Below are 21966 nucleotides of genomic sequence, written 5' to 3'. Positions count from 1 at the left end.
TTTTTTTTTCTCATGAAAGAATGTCTGTGATTTCATCTTTTGTACTTTTTTTATATATAATTTTAAAGTGAATTCTAATGATTTAATCCATAAGTCTTACATGGGCTGGGTGCCAGTCTGTGACACCTTGTTTGCACAGTTGAGTTAAGATGTGATTATGGTCATAGAAAGAGCTGTAATCTACTCTATAGGCTATAGCTGTAATCCGCTCAGCACAAGGTGCAACTACTGCCAGGATGTGACAGCACAGGCATTTAAGACATCCAAGTATCTGTCCAAAAGCAGGTTTGCTCGCAAAACCTGCCTTGAAGTCTGCTATATGATTACACAGAGCACACAGAAGAGCAGAATTCTACTGTATAAGAGTAGAAATCTGACTTTTGACCTGCAGATCTGCTCTTCTTCATTAATCTGTGTTTAGGATAAGTTGACATTAATTTCTTCTCTAGGCTCACCTCCTAGTATTGATACAATCATGCTTCTGTTCCCTGTTTTAAACAGGATTGAATTATTCTTCTTCATCTAGGTCAGGGTGCCAAATATAGGTCCTTCTGGCTGGATCTAACCACAACAGTTCTAATCTCATCTGCAGTCTTCCTGGAAGTCTTTAGGCATGTCTGCATGGTGGCAGACACCTGCAGACTAGTCCAGAGGGGTCTGGTTGGCCCATACAGGCTAACGCCATGCAGACATGCCAGCTTGGGCTTCAAAGTGCCTATCTGTGTTCAAGCTTAGAGGAGGGTAGGTGTCAGAAAATATCAATTGTGGTAAACATAATATAAATAAGCGTATGGTTTATCTTGACAGTATCTGCCTACTTTTTGAGTGTGGCTCCAACAAGCACCAGGATTATCTGATGGGCCCTAATGTACAAAATGAGTTTGACATCCCTTCTTTAGATTAGGCATTAGGGAACACCTGTTGTCCATGAAAGCCAAAAATAGAAGTGATAATGAAATCTGGTTGCACTGTGAGCATGTTTCATTAAATCAAATTGTTCATACAATCTAGTTGTTTTACAGGGAGATTTTAACTTGGACCTGTTCCATTTCATTTCTTTCAAATTTTCTCACTCCGTAGATATTCAAGAGCACTCAGGTTTATTAGGAAGAGCATACAGCTTTGCATGATAAAGCTGAATGAATTATTGCCACTGTTCATTTTGAACAGCACTTTACTTTTTTAGAATTATATGAAAAATAGCTGCCATGAAAAAGGAGTTCAGATAGAATTTACTCCAGGAACAACTTAAATACAAATTCAAGATTGTATTTTCTTAGAGGCATTAATTATTGTTGATCATAGTTTTAAAAATCTCAGGTTTGATTCCAGGAATCAGATGATGTAATTTCTGTACCCTAGTTCTTACCTTTTTTCACCCCCGTTCTTATGTAAGTGCTTTTTTTTTTTTTTTTTTTTACCTTTTAAAAATTATTAGAGACAAGGTGATGAACATTTTTATTAAGCTCAGACTCTAATAACTGCCATCCTGCTCTGGGAAAAATACCATGGGTTGGAATCATTTTTCTTGATTGCAGGTGTCTATCTTAGCTAGATAAATAAGTTCTAATAGGAGTCCCAGCATATTTGGTCAATAGATCCTAGGGAGCATTTTGTCCTCTGTGTAGATGTGTGTGTTTGGCCTGGGGGCTTGTTGGCTGGACTACTTGGGCTGTACTGACCAGATCTCTACCCACTCTGATAGGAGTTATCTGAAGTTAGATAATAAGCTCAGCTGTGAACTCCCTATATATTGCAGTCATTTAAATCTAGATGAGGTGAATACCAACGTAAGTAACACTGGTGCTGGTCGGGGTAGGTGTTGAGGCTTATGCATATCACTGCTTTGTTTGTAAGGGAACAGTTTGTTGAATAAGAGCATGAAAAATTGTTTTCTCGATTCTGTTTATAGGTGTGTAAAATGTTTACATGGCTGTTATGTGTTTTATGACTAAAGGCTATTACAAACTGAAGCAAAAATATAATGGAAAATATAATCTGTGGCTTCCATTGCTTGAAGTTTGACCTTTTCTCGTTTTTCTTTTCCAGCCTAGCTGTCCATCCTGATAGAATCACTATAGCAACAGGTCAAGTTGCAGGTACATCCAAAGATGGAAAAGTGAGTGACCCCTTTGCTGACATATAATTTCTTGCATTTCACAATAATACCTTGTCAAAAGATGTATACTTTTCATATTGCAGTTACTGGTCTTAAATGTCAGGAATGAGCACAAACTCACTTGGGAATGCATATTGTACCATATCAGAGTTAGCTCGTCCCACTATCAAGATCACTCAGTCATTTCTTGTCCTGTTGCTTACCCAGACCTAAGGTAGCTTTGGAATTGGTCTCATGGAGAGATGTGAAAGGATGACTCTAGTGGGGAAACCTGAGGAAGGGCAGGTAGGGAGCCTGGAAAGAAAAGGAGGAGCAGCAGAGGAGATTTGGTAGGACAATAACAAGTTCATTTCTGACCACCAATACCAAAAACAAAGTACAAATAAGAATGGCTTTGGGTTTTTTGCTGAAAAATAAATCATTTCCTATTCTTGCCATTGTAAACCCAGGTTGTAGGATAGGAATTTAACAAGACAGAAGAAAATTGTCTTTGCCCCAAAATGTTAAGTAAGAAAGGATAGATAGATAGATAGATAGACAGACAGACAGCAGAAGAGGGAATAAAAGTCTGAGGAAAAAGTTGCTCAGTTGATACTGTGGCAAAGCTATTGGAAATTTTTTCATAGATGTCATCAAAGACTTATAAGCAAGGGTTAAAAATAGGGTTATCAATATGCTGACTGCGTGTAAATGAATCTTGGTCACATTACAAAGCTTAAGTAAAGATAACTTAGCTAAGTAACATAAATTCACTTTTAAAATGAGCTTTATTCTTTTAACTTCGTAAGTACAATTGTTTACCATTATATTTGTTAAATAAGATATGAGGGTTTTTTGCCTATGCTTCAGGAGAAAGTGGAATATAATCTTATATAAAAGACATTTCTATATCTGCGGTACTGGGATGGTTTTGATTTACGGGTAATTTCCCTATTTATGATCAATGAGAAAGAAAGACTGATGGCTGCTGCTTTCTTTCAGATATTGCAATAAACCTTTTATTAGTTTCATTTGAAAGGGCAGGGGAAAAAGGAAATAAAATTTGTCCTTTGCTGTTTTCCTGCAAAGGTTGAACATACAGCTCTAAATTCCTAACTGCTTTCATATAACACTTAATCAACATGTGCTTACTGGGATTGCCCTCTAGTGGATTTGAGAAGCATTTCTGTCTTCACGGTAAATCTCTGTTTTACAAAAGGCAGGGTTTGGGAAGGAGAAAAGGAACCACAAAAATTTCATAGGGAAGTGCTCTGGGGCAATGTATGCCTAGTGATACAAACACTGAGTTTTGTGTTTAAAAAGAAAAGTTGATTGACTATGAATGTAAAGAAGAATCTGAAGATACAAACTTTTAGATGATCATTTTTATAATTCAGAAATTATTTACACTTTAGAAATTCTTAATCTTCTTTATGTCCTTGCTGTTTGACATTGAGCAGAATTATCTTCTTTGTTATGGGTTAAACCCTGGACTAACCCTGGGTCCCATGTCACCAGTTTATCAGCAATTTTCATGTAATGAAACATGTCTCAGTAGCCATTAATTTCTCTGCATTAGCAACTGTCAGTGAGACTTGAATGCTCTGAATATTCAATCATCTCAGATGTTGGTCCTAAGCAAAGCTCTCATTTGTAGCCATCTGCGCTTAAACAGCCATTCCAGGGAAGTCCCAATGACATTCATGCCTTAAATTGGGTTTAAATGTTTCTTAGATGCATTATCTTCTTTTTTTGTTTGTTTGTGTTTTTTAACCTTGATATATTTTGCACCATTGTTTCAGCCGTTATTTCTATGTCTATTTTTATAGCAATTACCACCACATGTACGTGTCTGGGATTCTGTTACTCTGAATACACTGCATGTCATTGGAATGGGTTTTTTTGACCGAGCTGTCACTTGCATTGCTTTTTCTAAATCTGTAAGTAAATGAATACTCATACATATTAAAAATGTGCACCAAACAGATCTTTGAAGTCTTTTAAATTTAACTTCCTTGACCAAGCTTTTTCTTTTCCTCAGCTTTCAAGGCATCGTTTCTCTCAACTTCCTCTTTAGAAGAGGAAAGCTTGAAAGCGCAGACTGTTTATATCATTACAAAAGATAGCAATAGTCTCAGAATTCTCTTATGCATACCATAAATTGCTATTAATTTTTTTCAGGGACAGACAATTGCACAGGTACTTATATTCAAGAAATTTCATTATCTTTTTCCCTTTAATCTTTTCATTACATTTCTTTCTTAAAAAAAGAAGAAAGAACTGTTCCATTTCTGCAGCTATTTTTTTTGTGCATTGTCTCTAAAAGTGGTGTTTTATGATGGCGTATACCCCAGATTCGGGATTTAGAAAATGAGACTCGCATAGAAGTAGCAAAATATTTTGTCCGAAAGCAGCAAAAGGCTTATCGGTAAAGGACTGTTGAGAACCCTGAATGCTCTGTTGCTGCCCTTCTGTCAGCACCTTTCAAGCCCTGGTTTATCACGGGGAGGGTAAAAAAGATGACACAGAAGGTATGCAAGTCACATATAGAAATGTGAGTTTATAAGTTCACACACAGAAACCTAGAAACTCTCTGTATAGAGCAGAATATGTAAGAACCCAACAGCTGTGATTTACTCCAGTCACCAAAAAAGCATTTTCAAAAAGGACAAGACTAAATCGAATGTTTCACAGCCAAAATTTACTTCACTGAAAGTACCACCAACATTTAAAAACAGTTTAAAAAGACGTACCTACCTCGTTCCTCACAGACCATGGTTTTCCAGTCTTCCACAGTCTCTGCTGAAAGAGTACCTCTCTGTATCCCCCTTTTAGCCCTATTTTTCAATGATCCAACAAAATGCTATATATCATGAAGATCTATGTGATAACTAAAAATATAGCAACAAATATGTCCTTTTTGCCTATGAGGAGTATTTCTTTTTTATGGGTATTTTTATTTTTCTACTATTGGCTTATGGATGCATTAATATTTTCCATGTTTTGCTTTAGAATGGAGGAAGTAGCCTGTGTTCAGTGGATGACTCCAATGACCACGTGCTTTCTGTGTGGGACTGGCAGAAAGAAGAAAAACTGGCAGATGTCAAGGTGTTGCAATAAGATATTTTGTGTACTGCTACTTGCTTGTATGTAGATCTGGATTTCTTGTCATAAAACGTCAATATTTAACTTCTTGTGCCTTTTCAACATTTTCATTTTATAAAAGGCAAAAAATCGGATAAAAGGAATTCTTTCCTTTTACTGTTAAGATCATCCTAATAAGTTTTTTGTTGCTGTAGTCATGTTATAATTTATTAGAAAACTGGAAAGCAATGATAACATGTGCAGAAAAGAAACATGTTAAACTAATCTTGTATTTCATATGGATCTTCCTCTCCTTATCAGACATACCTCTGAAGGATAAATTTTGATACTAACTTAAAAAAAAAAAGATCATTTGACTTCAGTCTTTTTGCTTCAAAGTATTGTGCCAAAATGTTCCAGTCTTGAATAACAAATGAATGGCTCAGTATTTTTCTTATATTTTGAGTTAATCATTTATGTAGCTAGAGAAACATTTTACATTGCTTTTCTCTTTGAATTTTAAATTGTGATACAATGTTTTTTCTTTTCTCTTCCAAGTGCTCTAATGAGGCTGTATTTGCTGCAGATTTTCACCCCACTGACACAAATATAATAGTTACTTGTGGAAAATCACACCTTTATTTTTGGACACTAGAAGGCAATTCCCTCATTAAAAAGCAAGGATTATTTGAGGTAAAATAAGCTATTTCCTTAATTTCATGTTAATCATAATGGTACAGTCATACAGGAATAAGGCTTAATATATGAACAACTCTACAAATATAATTATCGAATTTGCAATTTTACAAAAATTCAGATAGCATTCTTGGCATAGCACAGCAAACTTTTTGATGATTTGCCACAGTGACGTTTCAAAGGGTAGTTCCCATTCTGTTCCTTATCTGCCTTTTTCTATATTCTCTATACTGCTTCCCAGGAAAAGAAAATTACATTAAAACTCTCTGTGCTCACTCCAGGTTAAAAATATAGAAAGAAAAATATGCCCTTTTTTCATTGTCAGAGGAAGGACTTGCAAAGTCACATCTAATTCAATTAAAAATAATGTGAATATGAATATTCTTTTCCTCTGTTCTGCTCAGGTACATACACATAGGCAATTTGAATAGATTGAGCTGCACACTGTGTCCTAAATATCATTTTAATTTAAATCAAGGCCTTGATTTGGTTTTGTTCTTAAACATAGACTAAACTTTACAGCTTTACATGCGCAAACGGGAAATGTTTGCATCGACTGCGGAAAACTACAGCAGGATCTAGTTAACAATTTGCTTGTGGAGTCATGACTTGCAAGAACAGCCAAAACAACCACTTTGCAATGTCAGCTTATGTATTCTGTGTGAAATACAGATGAGATACTGAGATAATGCTTTGAATTTTGTTTCATTTTATTTTATTTTTCATTCATTCCTATCTTCTAAACAGCTGGATGATTTCTGCCTCTGTTATGGAACTATTATGACATATGGTTGTTGTAAATGCAAAATTATGGTGGTCCTAGTTAATAACTAGTTCCAAATAGTTTAAGGGAGAAAGGAAACCATAAAATTTACTGTTCAGCAAACATGGTAAATAATGTCCTTGGAAGCTACTAGATAGTTTAACATATTTGTATTCTTACAGTTAAGAATAATTCCGTTTTGTTCTTGTCAGTATCTTAAATGCAGGGTCTTAAAGCAACATTTCCACTTCTGAATTTAGTAGTCAATCCAAAAATGATTTATACTGCAGCCAAGCTCTCTAGTAGGGATTAGAGTAATAGTAATTCTCCTAGAATCTTTGGAGAACAAAATAATAATAAAGCTTGCTTGCATTGCCGGCCATTTCCCAATGCTTTGAGTCTTCGGGGTTTAGAGGGAGTTGGGGATTCAGAATATCTCGGGACGTTCTTGGTCTTGTGTTAAACATTGGCAGGTCATCTCACCTGCAGCTGGAACGTAGCATTGGGTGCAGTACGGGCACCCCAAGCTCCCCGATGCATCTTTTGACCTTGCCTAGTTGAACTGTTTGGACCATTGGAAAGAGGTCAACTCTTGTGTAGATATTCAAGTAATGATGGAACTGGGAAAGACTAAACTAAATTTCTCAAATGAATGCAGTTAAAATGAATGGTGCTGTGTGTTGCTCTGAGTGTGTATTTTTCATAACCATACAGAAACAAGAGAAGCCAAAGTTTGTCCTGTGTGTGACCTTCTCTGAAAATGGTGATACTATTACAGGAGATTCAAGCGGAAACATTTTGGTTTGGGGGAAAGGTAAGACAAGAGTGACAATCATTGTGAAACCTTATTACAAGGCTGAACTTTTGCATGACTGTAACCCCATTTTAGGAATGTGTTCTGCTTTTTTTTTTTTCCCTAGAAAAGGAAGTGAATCCCTTGTATGTTGCAAGATCTCTTTGCCTCTGCCAGTTCTTTTGGGATGGATGCAAATGTTCTTTTCTCTTAATGTGACATATTTTACTAAGTTTTCACCTCTTCTGAGTCAGTGCTCTATATTCAAGCAAGGGCTGCTTCTACATGTTCAGAAGACCCTTAGCAAAAACTTATTTTTATATAATGCAGCACTAACTTACACATTATATCCATAGTTAAATCAAAAGCAATTTTAAAGGAAAAAGCAGTTCTTGTCTCCTAATTAATGTCAGTCCATTACTGGAGCTAAGCGTGAGGTCAGCCAGGCTTTGATTCAAGGTGCATGTTTCTGTTATAGAATCACTAATATTTTTCTCTTTATACTTCATAATCATAACGATTCTCAAATTAGACATATTTATATTGACATAGTTGTCATGAAGGTGCTGTGAGACTAAAGAGGCAGTTGCAGCAATGGGCTTCAGCCTTGTGAATTCTCCTTGGCCTCCTGCCTTCTCAATAATAAATACAGGCCCTCACAGAGAGCCATTCACTGCCTCCTGACAGGGCAGCAGAGACCCCTATGTAGGCAGATTTCAAGTGAATAAATGTGAGGTTTGGGGTTTTTTGTGTTTTTTTTTTTTTTTTGAGTTGAGGAGTAATATATTTTTAAGATATGCTAATTCAGTCCCTTCTGTAGAATCAATCATTTTGATGCAATATTCAATACCTGCCCTCCTCATTGTTAGCTATAAACCTTAACACATAGAGAAATAAAAACAGGTACATAAAACTAAGAAAGCAATGAACTATTGAGCTAAATATTTCAGTAGTAATATCTTTTCTCCGTGTATCCAGGTACCAATAGAATAAGCCACGCAGTTCAAGGGGCGCATGAAGGTGGAATATTTGCGCTTTGCATGCTACGAGATGGCACCCTAGTATCCGGAGGTGGAAAAGATCGAAAACTAATATCTTGGAATGGAAATTACCAAAAACTTCACAAAACAGAGGTGAAAACCCCTATCTTTTACTCTGTTACTCAAAGTGAGATTTTATCTTTCTTCTGAGCTGACATTCTTACTTTTATATTTTGTTTGGGGTTTTTTGTGAGATAAACTATGTGAGAAAGAAAATTAATACTAAAATGTTGTACCTTTTGAGTAATCAGGTCATTTTTGTGATAGGCTATTCTTTAAATAATATTTTATATTTAAGATCTATTTGATTTGGAAAACATGTTTTTTTTTTTTGTATTCTTTCTTCATTTTTGCAATTGGTAATGTTAGATCATTTCTGCTTAAGATACAATAATATTACGACAGTATTTGAATTATTTTAGATTTTTTTCTTTTCAAAATGCTATCGTTTTTAATCACTTTTTTCCCATATATTTTTCTGCCTTTTTTGGTTGTTGTTTTTCTTTTAATAAATTCCTAAAATCAGTTCTGTTGCGACTGAACTTGAATTTTAAAGTGGACTTTGTTTAGATGGGATTATACGATGTCTTACATGCTGGATGAAATTGTATAATCAGTGTAAAACTCCGAGAAAGGGTTTCAACTAAATTGCCTATTCCAAAGCATTCCAAATATACTTGCAACCGGAATGGCATGTTATTTTCACTAATTTGTTTTTTTATCACAGCACAAAATAATATGTTCTTGTACTGTTTCTAACCATGACCTCTGAAGATGGTTACTTCCTTTTTCATTATTTGTTCCTGCAACGATTTTGTTTGTTCTTTTAAATTTCACATCTTCTGTTGAGCTTTAAATTGGAGATTTGCACTGAGTGTTCCAGACACTCAGGGCCAGCTGAAGGAGCGTACCTTGAAGGAAAGCACTAGTGATATAAAGCCTTGACCCCACCTCTGAGTAGAAATACTTAGTCTGGTATCAAGACTAATTCATTAAAATATGATTGAGTTAATACAGCATGAAGAAACTGTAACTTTTCTGCTTGTTAGAATACTTAGTTTATCTGTGCATGTGGAATGTTCCATGGATAAGGATATTTTTTCCTGCAATTATAAAGACAATTACTAAGCTGACGCAAGTTACAAACTTTTCAAAGCCATGGACATTCACGTACTTTTTATCATCTCTCTACAATTTCTGTTAAAACACACTTGTTAGGCCACATGTCTTTAAAAAATACTAACACAGACAAATCATCTTCTAATCTGACTTATCTATCTGTTTATCTGTTATGAACACAGATTCCAGAGAAGTTTGGTCCAATAAGAACAGTAGCAGAGGGAAAAGGTGATGTTGTGTTAATAGGAACTACTAGAAACTTTGTTCTCCAGGGAACACTGTCCGGAGACTTTTTTCCAATTACCCAGGTAAGTTGCTGCCTTACTTGAATATTTCTAATTATTGTGTGTAAAAGTATTGGCTAAATTCTAGTATCATAAATGTGAATCTGTAAAATTTATCATCACAGGATTTTTGGCAATGGATATTATGATAAATATATATTTATCCAAGGCAATGTATTTGCAATGATTTAATATATAATTTCCTCATTTTAATCCTGTTTAAATGTGGTTAGTTTCATTGCTGCTGTCCACCCTGTTAAGAAACATTTCTGTTCATGCAGGGTCACACTGATGAGCTTTGGGGACTTGCAGTCCATTCCTCTAAACCTCAGTTCTTCACTTGTGGACATGACAAACACATCACCCTCTGGGATGCTACTTCTCATCGTCCTATTTGGAACAAGATTATAGATGTATGCATTTATTAAACAAAACTCTGCTATTCTTAGAGAAGTTCTCAGTTAATTTGCTTTTTTGTTTTACGTTTTTTCTACTTAGACCACTCAGCTGAGCATTTGCAAACTTTTACAATACAGACCTAGCAACAACATCAATCTTTGATTATTACATGCACCAGTAGAAAATTATTTTAAATAAATTATCATCACCTACAAACATGTATATACAAGCCTCACAAGTTAACAACTCGGTGAAACTTCTTTGAAGTTAGTAACTTATTTGAAATTAATACTTCATTTAAAACTAAGGAGAATGCACCTTCTACCTTCCACTAGGACTAGTAATTTCAAATTGATAAAAAATTAAGCAAGTTTACTAAAATACTGCAATTTGATTAGTGTTTTAGAGTATAGAAAAACAAGATAACGTAGACATTTTTGAGAGCTGTATTACTTGATTTTCTGCTTGCATTTCAAAACTATTTTTGGCATGTATCAGGAGAAAAAAAAAAGGTTATTTATTCTGGGACTTCATTCTATGACATGCAGCACAGGGTTCTGGGTAGCTATAATACATTTGAAAGAAAATGTACTTTTTATTTATTTTCTTTTTGGTATACATTTTAATGGCAAGAAAAACATTGTAATTCTACATCCAGTAACACACTGTTTGTTGTTTTGCAAAAGTGAATGTTAATGTCTCAATATTGCAAATCCAAATAAAAAACCCAATTCATGTCCTTAATCTCCCACTAAGATTCAGCTGGAAGGTGCTGAAAAAGTCTTCTGTGTGTGTAGAAGTTAATGCTTTATCCCTGCATGCAAAGTAATGCATGACTCTGTTGAGTAACATACTCACATGTCCTTTCGACAGTTGGTAAACTGCAGCTCTGCTACTTAATTCTTAGGTCAGCTCTAATTTAGTAAACTATTTTTATCTCTTGTTTGTGATTTGTTGAGAAGCTGCTTTTGCCAATGTTACGGCTAGGAAATCACTTGCCAAGTTATTTTTTGATAAGATAGTGCAGAAAACTTCAGTGGCCTTGTACAGAGGAAAAGTCTATTGGGTGATGTCTGAATCAGTTCTTTTTTTTTTTTTTCTCAAGTTCTATTAAAAAAAATCTGTTCCTCGATAAAAATTGAATTGTGTTTTTTGTTATGAACTGCAATGATTAATAACGTGTGGTTCCTTCTGCAACATTTCAGGACCCAGCACAGTCTTCAGGTTTTCATCCTTCAGCATCCGTCGTGGCAGTAGGGACGCTAACAGGAAGGTAAGAGGCACAGGGTACAGGGGGGCACCAAGAAGCAGTACAGAGTGGTTAACATTGGAAGGGACCTCTAGAGATCATCTAGTCCAACCTCCCTGCTCAAGCAGGGACTCAAGCATGTGGATTTTTCCTTGCCTTAGTGGCCTAGAAACCCTGTCCTTGGAGCAGTACCACTGAGCTGAGTGAGCAGAACAGAACCTGAATGGATAACGTGGAGAAGGTCCCAACCCTGGGGACAGCCTGAGACCAGAAGGTTTCCACTGGGCAGGAGCTATAGGTCAGCAGTAAAACCATGTGCCATCAATGGTGATGTCACCAAGCCAGTGACCTAAATGTTAATTTTTTGTGTCTACCATTGCAAAGGAGAGTTTAAAGGAAGAGTTTGAAGGCACATAAAGGATTAACTTCACACATGTGCGCACAGTTTCCCTGAGGCCCATAGGGCAGCACGGAAAAAATTGCATAGCAAAAGGGTGTTCATTTGAAAAGCTAATAAGTGGTTTATTATCTCAAATGCAGTAATATCCAGGGGCTTTAGCAGACTTTTGGCAAATTGCCCACTGTTAAGCATGGTAAAAACTCATATTAAGAGACTTGTTCTGCCTGAAAATGGACAAAACCAGGGAGAAAAGCAGTAACAATTATCTGCATTTTACAGGGAAAATTGAGCCTTTTGTCACGTAGTGAATCATTGGCAGATCTGTGGGTTTGTGCTCAATTTCCTATGTCCTAATGGAGAGCCTGCACCATGGTTTTGTCCTTTCCTTTAATGTCACCTGAGGGCAGACTTTGCTGCCAATATTAAAAACAATTAGATATAACTGAGAATATGCCTCCTGCTGATAGGTAATCAAGATTATTTATGTATATTTTCAAAAAGAGAAGTTTGGGGATGGAAACTTTACTTTGTCTTTAATAATCTTCTGTAAGTATTAAAATGCAAACTTTAACTTTGTCCCCTGTGCATTTCCATGAATTGAATTGTGATTAATTAATTACAATTAAAAAAATGAAGCAAACCTTCATGTTAGAAGAATCAATGTGTTCTCATTCTAAGATACACCAATCCTGATTCTTGCCCTTCTTTTCTGTTGCTCTGCGATTTAATATAGGCATTAATTTAAATGTCAGCATAGCATAGAGAAACCTTAAAGGAGGAGACTAATTATATATAATTCATACTTTATTGTAATTAATGACATATGGTAAAACAAAATGCAATTTCAAGATTGATATGGGGGTCAATTTCTGAAAATTGTTCTTTTTAAGACCACTGGAATGAAATCACCCTTCTGTTAAAGTAAAAAATAAGCTGAAATGAGTAGCAGTTGCTGTTTTTCTTGTTTGTGGAAAACTTAGGCAGTGTTGCTATTTTGACAGAAGAAAAGTTGGTCAAGATTGCAGCAGAATTAAATTCCTTATGGAATGATTTATTGGCCTCTTTCTATATTTACAACAGGTGGTTTGTGTTTGACACAGAAACAAAAGACTTGGTCACTGTACACACAGATGGGAACGAACAGCTGTCTGTAATGCGTTACTCACCAGGTTTGTGAGAGTTTATTTACTGCTTGAAAAAGAAGTGTTGAATTTCTTATTAATTTGGGGGGTTATTTGTTTTAAAATTGTTCCCCACTTGCCATATTTAAGCTGAAAATAAGTATTTGGTGAAACACTGGCAACAAGGAGTGGGTGGTGTCTTAAGCTCTAGGGGTTTTTTTCCATTTTTTTCACCCTCATATGCAGCATGGTTTCAATGGGGAGGGAAAAACAAATTGTGCCTGTTGTTGCAATCGGACTTGCCCCAAATTGACAATAGCTGCTTCCAGGACTGCCGTATGTCTTTAAAAGCAGTATTTGCCCCATAAACCTGCTGTTTATGATATTGAAACAGACATCGACTTGTAACTCTAAAAGAAAAAAATAGGACTTTACATTTTCTTCAATATTAATACATTTAGAAAGACTTTCCACTGTCTGTGGTAAAATAATTCTGTGAAATCATTTTCAATTCTTTCTTACTAGCATAATTACAATTCACTTCTGTATTTATAGATGGAAACTTCTTAGCGATAGGTTCCCATGACAACTGTATTTATATATACGGTGTAAGTGAAAATGGAAGAAAGTACACTCGAATTGGCAAATGCTCAGTAAGTGACCTTTTTTCTCCATGTTCAATATTAACCACGAAGTGTGTTCTTTAAGATTGTGTTAATACAGCTATGTTGAGAGATTCTGTTAGCACAGCTAATATAATACTCTTCTCTTTGTAGGGTCATTCCAGCTTTATTACCCATTTGGATTGGTCTGTTAATTCACAATATCTTGTGTCTAATTCAGGGGACTATGAAATCCTATATTGTGAGTAACAACTATGTTTTGTCTTTTTGTGCAGATTTTAGGCAGTCTGATTCAGATTTAAAATTTAAATGAGACCCTATAATTGCAAAGAGAGACCATATGTTTTAATTCATCTGGTACAATCAAAGCCTTGGCATTTTTTAAATCAAAAATATTGTCATGCCTTTTTTCTTTTATAGGGATCCCCTCTGCTTGTAAACAAGTAGTGAGTGTTGAAACAACTCGAGATATAGAATGGGCTACTTATACCTGTACTTTAGGATTCCATGTTTTTGGTATGTACAAGCTCTTATCATTGTTATTAGCTAATACTTTTTTTTTTTTTAATGAAACATAACTATTCATATCTCAAGGAAAAATAGAGAACTTCTGTTATACCATTTTTATCACAATCTGTCCTCTTATTTCAATCCAGAAAGGCTCTGATTTAATATACTCTTGCTAGCTTCAAACAGAGATATAAAATTGCAAGAAAAGTGGAAACTGGGGAAGAAATCACAAACTGCCCATTCTGTCACACTAGAAAGGCTCCTCATTTCTTTAGGTATACATCACCATTTCAGTGGAACTCGTATAATTTATTTGTGCGACATTTGGACCAAATTCCCCTACTAGAACAAGTTTCATTTGGATCTTATGTTTGCACAGTTGCTGTAACAGCCTCCATCACAAAAAATCTTGTAATGGACTTTGAGGTGATACATTTAAGATAATTAATTGAAATGAAAGATATAGAAGAAAAAAAAATAGGAACACATCCAACAAAAACATCAAATTGTTAGGATGGTAAAGTAGAGGTTTAAAGAAGAGCCTGTTTTAGCATAAACAGTAAACAAGGAAGATTTTAAGACACGTTTCAAGTAAAATAGATGCAATAGATGTTTGAAAGCAGGCAGAAAGGACATATTTAGGGCCTAAATGACGGGGTGGCAGTAGTAATATTTTAGGAAGAAATACTCGCATTTTGTAAAATTCATTGCTAGCAGGGTCTTATTAAACACGCAGACTTAGTAAAAGAAATCCTAGATGACAGGCTGGATACATAATGTATTTCTCTCGTATGAGGGATGAAGGCCCCTACAGAAATGCTGAATGTGTTCAGCCCCTCAGTACGTCAGGGCCTCTGAGCAAGCACCTTGAACAGCCTTAAATGCTTGCCAGGACGGCCCTGCTGGGTACAGCAGAAGCAGTCACATCATCAAAGGTGTGAGGCATCCAGTAAATGGACGTTCACCAGCTACTGACTGACTGAAACTAGAGACGTTTTCTCACTCTAGTAGAATTGGTTAGACATTACAAACAGCATGCATAACATTCACAGTTTGGCATAATCAGTGCTGAGTGGAAAACGAACACTGATCTGTTGAACACCTGCCTTCAAGTATGGGAACAGATTAGTCAGCCTGAAAGTATTTGGAGATGATTCAACCAAAAGTCAACAGCATGTAAAGAAACATGTTCAATAAGGAAGGCTCCAGTGATGCAAACACATGTAAACTTGCAGGACAAAAGACTATAAAACACTTCCTGATCTATATGCACTTGGAAGATCCAGGTGCTGCCAGACAAGCCATCAGGTCATATCACATGTCCACTCTTTGAAAAATATGTATTTGAGTTCACAGATAAGAAAAGAAGAGATGTAGGATGCTGTGAAAAGCCTGATAATATATTGCAAACAAGCTAGGAAAGCGCTACTGAGACTGACCTGGTGCAAAGCAAATGAGAAGGCTGTACACTTAATATTTTTATATTGTTTTTATTAAAATATTTTTATTAGTAATATGGATGATAAAGCAGTATACTTATTTAATCTGTAGGTGACATTAAGCTGCAGGAGTAGCAGTTAAAATTTTCTTGACAGACTAATGGTATGAAAAAGGAGGCAATTCAATGGGGACAAATAGAAATTTATTCAGCGAAACAGCATAAGCCAATTTGCACAAATACAGAATGGAGGGTAGCTGGCAAGACAGCAGTTCTGCACAGAAAGATCAGGAGATTACTCTTGCCAACGAACTAAACATGAGGCAGCATTATTGTGCTGTTGTGAAAAAGGGAGATGCATTAGTAGGATGTATAATGAAAAGGATGACATGCAAAATGTGAAGTAATTGTCCATTTATCCTCTGTATCTGCTTCAGTCACAGCTCGAATACTTTTTCTGGGTTTTGTCCATTGAACCAACAGATAATGTGGTCCAAATGATGAGTAGGAAGAATAATAATAGATGTAAATATTGTTCTGGGGAAAAGATGTAATGAATGAGTTCTAGAGAAGAGAAGGAGAAAACAGACTGGCATCAGTCTCCAAATAAGAGAAAAGAAATGATCCCTTTTCCATGTCCACACAGGAGCGAACCAAAAAATAGTAGACTAATTTTTCAACAAAGGTCATTCAGTTTACGCTTTAGGAAAAGCTAACAGCGAGAATGGTGGGTCACTGGAGTCACTTACAAAAGATCCTAGAATCTCAGAGAAAAAATAAACTGGTATGATTCTTTCCTCACATCAGAATGACAATCTTGTTTTTTAAACCATTTCCTCCAATTTGCCATATTGCCCTCTTGAGAAGACTCCTCTCCATTTTCAGCCTGCATTATATGAACATGCAGCTTCCTTTTTGACAAAACAGTTACTTAAAACAACATTTCTGTGTCTTTATTCTGTGCCCCATTCGTAATCCCAGTTGTGAGTACTGTATTTCTTCCCTGCAAATTCTTATTTTTGTCTGCTTTTTTCTTTTTCCTTATATTCTTGATTTAGCAAAGAGGTGTTTCCATACGCAGTGTCAAGAGAATTAATGGCACTCTACAAAACAATATTTGGTGTTTCATTTGATTTACAATAACTTGTAATTCCTCAAAGATCATGTACATAAGTAGATGAGATAATTTCCTTTCAGTCCTTTTTGTACAACACAGAAAAATGATATTTGGGAAGAACTACATGTACAGCAAGTGCTGTTCTACAGTTCAGGACAGGTTCCCATTTTGGGATTCTCTGTAGTCCAAATGACAGAATCTAGCTGGACCGTAGGGTAACCAGAGGGGGGGAAATGCCCAGTTCTGTATACAAACAAATAAGCAAACAAAACAAAACAAAAAGGTTTCAATAAGGAGTTGGATTTTAGTATTATTTCAGCAGATGAACATTCAGGCTTTTAAAAGATATGGTACAAAGATTTTGTCCTTGTATCAACAAGCATATCGTTTAATTTTAGAACAACACTGCAAGATCAGCAAGGAATAGAGGACATGAGGAAGTAGGAGAATCACTTAAAGTAAAATAAAACTATTTAAGGATTTTATAATATGTTTTGTTTTTATTTGAGGAATCTGTTAATTATTTGAATGACATTTTAAAATTGTTCTAGATAGGTTTTTACACCGCAGTAATATAAATAAAGTGTGTTGGTCATACAATAGTAGTGGGGAAAAGTGTCCTACACGAATAAGCTTCTTTCTGCATAGCTGTATTAGGGAAATACCTTTAAGACAAGCAGAAGGGAAGAATAAAAACAGTAACATGCTATTCTCTGCATAACCGTGTAAAAATTCCTGTAGGCTCAGCTATGTGACCATAATCTTGAAGAATACTTTCCTGAAGAAAAAATCATTTTGCTGAGTAGAAAGAATAAACAGAAGCATTTCTTTCTGCTTAATTTCCTATTAGGATTTGGACTTTCACTTAAGTACACATATTGACCCAAACATGGTTGTTTTTAATTTTTTTAACAAGTAATCTTTAATGAAAATTATAGCAAAAACCTGAGCTACCACTTGTATTTCCATTATAGAAACCTTTAATTATTCCCTCCATGTTTCAGGTGTATGGCCTGAAGGTTCAGATGGAACAGACATCAATGCTGTCTGTCGATCCCATGGGAGAAAACTGCTATCAACAGGGGATGATTTTGGCAAAGTACATCTCTTCTCATATCCCTGCTCACAGTTTAGGGTAAGTTACTTATAAAAAAAAAAATCACTCTTGTAACTCTTACTAACACAGGATTTTTTTGCCCTATGTACAAATGAAAGAGTCAGATTACTTATATGATAAAGGCTGCTAATTAGTGCTGACTGACATTAATACTAAATGTTTTCGATTTAATAGCACCATATTTCAGGACACTAATGTGGATGCTTTTATTCCATCATAGTTTGAATGTTATGCTCTAATGTTATATTTTATGACGATTTATATTCTCATTAATATGGTGTTTTCCAGGCCCCAAGCCATGTGTACGGTGGACACAGTAGTCATGTAACTAATGTAGATTTTCTCTGTGAAGACACCCATCTCATCTCCACAGGCGGAAAAGATACAAGTATTATGCAGTGGCGAGTCATTTAGAGCAAACATCAGCGTGAACACACACAGTTGAGTCAACCATGCACAGAACTTCTGTATAAACTGTATATTTAAAACTTAACAATATGTTTGCAGTTTAGCCTGGTCACTGTGATTTTTGTTTAAAGAATTTTTACAAACCTCAGGAAAATTAAGCCCTGTGCTGGTTACCTTACTCAGTCTAGTATTTTTTTTTTTATTTTGTCACACCTTAAGAATGTTTGTTTTATCTTTTGTTGTACAATATACAATGCAGTACAAGTTTAATATAAAAATGTGGCTTGACAGTCTGCAATACAGTGGTATCATCAGAATGTGACTATCATCTTAAATGTTTTCTATAAACACAGCTAAAATGGTCACAAAAATGCCTTTCAAAGACTGTATATATGTGCTTATTTGTTTCACTATCTACACTTTGTACTGTATATCTACTTATTTAGAAAAACCTACAGTAACACTGAGGTACTGAATCGTTTCTGGTGGAAGATGATGAATTGACCCAAAAGGTATAAATCAAGCTGAAGGATGCAAAAATTAACATGTTCTAGATCTGACAATGTGAACTTTAGTAAATTTGCATTCCCTTGGGAATAGCACACCTTAGATATATCCCCTGTGAGGAGTTTTATTCCCTTTGAAATCAGCAAATAAGCAGATAATGCCCCAGTTTAAACTGAATATCTCCGCAGGATTTACAGAAGTTTGTGGTTCAGGTATTCCACATGAATAATCAAAATTAATCAAAAATCAAAATCAAAATCTTTTTAGTTGAATATGAACAATTTCTTATTTCATAACAAAAAAAAAAAAGAACTTGACCACATCCCTATTATTGGTTGGTGTATTTAACTAATATGTATATTAATCAGCATGATACTATATTGTACATGTATAAGATTTTAGCAGTTCATAACAAATGGTAAGGCAATCTAGCTTTACTTTTTTATGCTTACGGATATTGTATATTTGTATTTTAAGACCAAGTAGACCAAGTCTAAAGATATCTTTTTAAGTGTACCATAAACGTGCAGAGGGTAAAAGAAGTCTTGGAAGTCTACATGAGACATTAATGTGTAACTTCTGGCCCCTGTGTTTTGTGCATGGATGGATATTTATAGTATGAAATAAGATTGTGTTTTGCAATGAAGTAATAGTGGAGGTGGTATAAAATGGTTAAGAAGGCCTTATCAATGTTGATTGTGACACAGATTGAAATGTATTGTTTACTTTGAGGAATGTATCTGAAGAATTTTAAAAGAGAGGAGTTCTAAGCAGACTCCAAGAAAGATAATATTAAAATTTCGGTTGTAATGGACAGTAAGCGCTAATTCATTGAACTCTAAAGCACTGGTTGTTTAGAGTGATTAAAATGAAACGTAACCAATAAATTTTGAACTTTTTTATTACATCTCCAGCCTGCTACACTGAAAGTGCAGGACACCAATAAACATGTATTAAAGTGAATTTTAATGTATTCTTTCTGTTCAATTTAATGGATTCATTTCAATGTGAAAAACTTGCTGATGGATACATTGCCTAATGAGACATATTTGTGAATTTTGAATAAGACGCGTAAGACTTTTTGAATGAGACACATTTGTGCAAATACTTAGGGATAAAATCTAAATTTGAGGGTAAATAATTTCAAGTATGTGGATAACTCTAAAAATGCAAATGCTTATGTGGTGGATAAGCCTCAAGCTTCTTAGCAGCCCAGCCAGGGTTGCTTTCAGCTGCCGACTTTCTTGATTCCACCTCCTAGTAAAACGTATCATGATCGCCTGAGGACACTGTTGGCAGAGGGATGCCAGGCCTCTGCAGAGGGTTTTCCTCATTGCAAGAGTTTCTGACGATATTCTGTGTTAGAAAATCCTGCCTGAGGGCAAGTTCCTAAGGCCAAGGCTTCAGGGTCACTTCAAGCTGCCATAAACTAGCACTGTCACTGCTTAGTCCCATCCTAGGTGGCAATACAAGAATTAATGGGGCCATAGGCAGAGCCTTTGGGAGATGGACCTGGGTTAAAATTAATTCAGGGGAAAAAAGGCAAGCAAACAAGAGACAACCACAACTGAGCCTTGGGATATAGGGTATTTCTGATCCCTTTCTTCATTTCAAACTATTCCTCCTACAAGATATGGTGAGGAAGCCTGCAAGTTCACCCCTATGGTTACTGATCAAAAGGGATTTTCAACAATCACATCCTGAATGTGCCCCGTTGGTCTTTTATTTCTATTTTTTTTTCTGCTAAATGTGCCTCTGTTCCTCTGTGAGAACATGATAGATATATTGGCTATATTCGCAAATGCTGGGTAACTTCTTGAGCCAAATGTCCTTTTGATGACTATTTAAGATATTCTTTTCTCATTATCCAGGAAATTATTTGCAATTTTACCATTGTTGTGTGTAATCCAGCACATCTGCTGTTCTCTTTCTGTGTCATTTTCCTCACTTCTTTCTTCCAATTCTGTTACAAATATTCCTTTGCTGCTCCAATGTGACCAACCTATTGTTTTTTTTCAATCTTCTCACCATCATAATCCACATCAAACTCCCATGTTCTCAAATGCTTGTTCTTACTCACTTTTCATAGCACTTATCCCAGTCTGGGTCTTCTGCTCTGCCTGTTCTCTCACATCATCCCCACAACGGCCTTCAGCTCTCCCCAGTTCTGCCCAGTTACTCCAGAGTAGTCCTAGACAGGACTGGGCTTTGGCTTCAAACCCATCGTCTCATCCATATTGCTGACATCTACCAGCTATGCAGCTAGTCCTCCTCGGCTTCCTTCAGTCACCGTTCCTGATCCCTGCTTCTCTTTCTGCTCATCTCCAGCATTGCCCTGCCATGCCTGGAGCTCCCACGTGCCTGTCCTTCTTAGCCCTTGCCTGCACATTTTGCTCTTCTTACCTGCTTATAAAACCAGTTGTCCTGAATATCTCTGTGATCACTTCGTGGCCAACTTCCTTCTTACAACGTTACAGATCAGATATCCCTATCTGTGCTGCTGTTTTGATCTCAGCTTATCGATATTAAGGACTTTGCATCTGCTTTTAGAACTTCCTTCCTCTTCCTTCCTTCAATTAATGTGCTGAGATGATCCATACCACCTTGCTGCTTCTTGATTGTCCTCCGTTTATCTGCGTGCATCTCTATAATGTACATCACATGCTTAAATTACGAAATATTTTTGGAGTGGGTTTTTTTTTTTTTTTGCTGTTGTATACTTTTAAGCAATAGGATCTTGTGGTCTATAGCCAAAACTCCAGAGTAGCATAAGCCACACTGCCACTTTGTCCAACATGATGAACATGTATATTCAGGTAATACTTCTAGGGGCCGGATTTTCAAAGTGATTTGCTACTGGAGTTCATTTTATCTCATTCCCAAGTCTTAAATTATTCAGTACACAATAGATATGCTTTCAAAAGATGCTTTTCTTCTCCTAGGATATGCTTACAAAACAAACACATAATCAATCTGTATTTTAGGCCAATTTCAAATCCATGGTTTTCATCATTATGTTTACATCTCCTACCTAAAATAAATACATTTATTTTACTCCTAAAAGACAAACATTTGTGGTATGTCAAAACTACAGTCTTTGTATTTTGCTATATATTATGTTGTGTTTTATTTAAATTGTTGTCTCTAAATTCATTATTGTATAGATGCTTGTGATAGTGCCTAGTTTTGATAAGGGGTTA

General features: G+C 35.7%; 1 protein-coding gene across 5 annotated transcripts in view; it reads left to right on the top strand.

Annotated features, from left to right (window-relative positions):
• Positions 1 to 18824, top strand: part of EML1 (EMAP like 1) — a 108712-nt gene extending 89888 nt beyond the window's left edge. For 4 of the 5 annotated variants that reach the window (XM_088539654.1, XM_088539653.1, XM_088539652.1 and 1 more), the window contains 15 exons: positions 2050 to 2119; positions 3928 to 4038; positions 5111 to 5206; positions 5741 to 5875; positions 7356 to 7455; positions 8413 to 8567; positions 9776 to 9901; positions 10159 to 10290; positions 11482 to 11549; positions 13006 to 13094; positions 13602 to 13699; positions 13823 to 13910; positions 14090 to 14185; positions 17739 to 17869; positions 18140 to 18824. In XM_088539654.1, the coding sequence (XP_088395780.1) occupies positions 2050 to 2119; positions 3928 to 4038; positions 5111 to 5206; positions 5741 to 5875; positions 7356 to 7455; positions 8413 to 8567; positions 9776 to 9901; positions 10159 to 10290; positions 11482 to 11549; positions 13006 to 13094; positions 13602 to 13699; positions 13823 to 13910; positions 14090 to 14185; positions 17739 to 17869; positions 18140 to 18265 (1621 nt within the window). In that variant the 3' untranslated portion in view covers positions 18266 to 18824. The remainder of the gene's footprint in view (positions 1 to 2049; positions 2120 to 3927; positions 4039 to 5110; positions 5207 to 5740; positions 5876 to 7355; positions 7456 to 8412; positions 8568 to 9775; positions 9902 to 10158; positions 10291 to 11481; positions 11550 to 13005; positions 13095 to 13601; positions 13700 to 13822; positions 13911 to 14089; positions 14186 to 17738; positions 17870 to 18139) is intronic. The other variant, XM_088539656.1, reaches the window with a different exon arrangement.
• Positions 18825 to 21966: the final 3142 nt, after the last annotated feature.

This window comes from Tinamus guttatus, unplaced genomic scaffold, assembly GCF_059628265.1.
Source record: "Tinamus guttatus ecotype Peru unplaced genomic scaffold, ASM5962826v1 Tinamus_guttatus_pri_ptg000048l, whole genome shotgun sequence".
In the NCBI taxonomy this organism is placed as follows: Eukaryota; Metazoa; Chordata; class Aves; order Tinamiformes; family Tinamidae; genus Tinamus; species Tinamus guttatus.
Note: the sequence above shows the minus strand (reverse complement) of the source record. Positions and strands in the feature narration are given on the sequence as shown.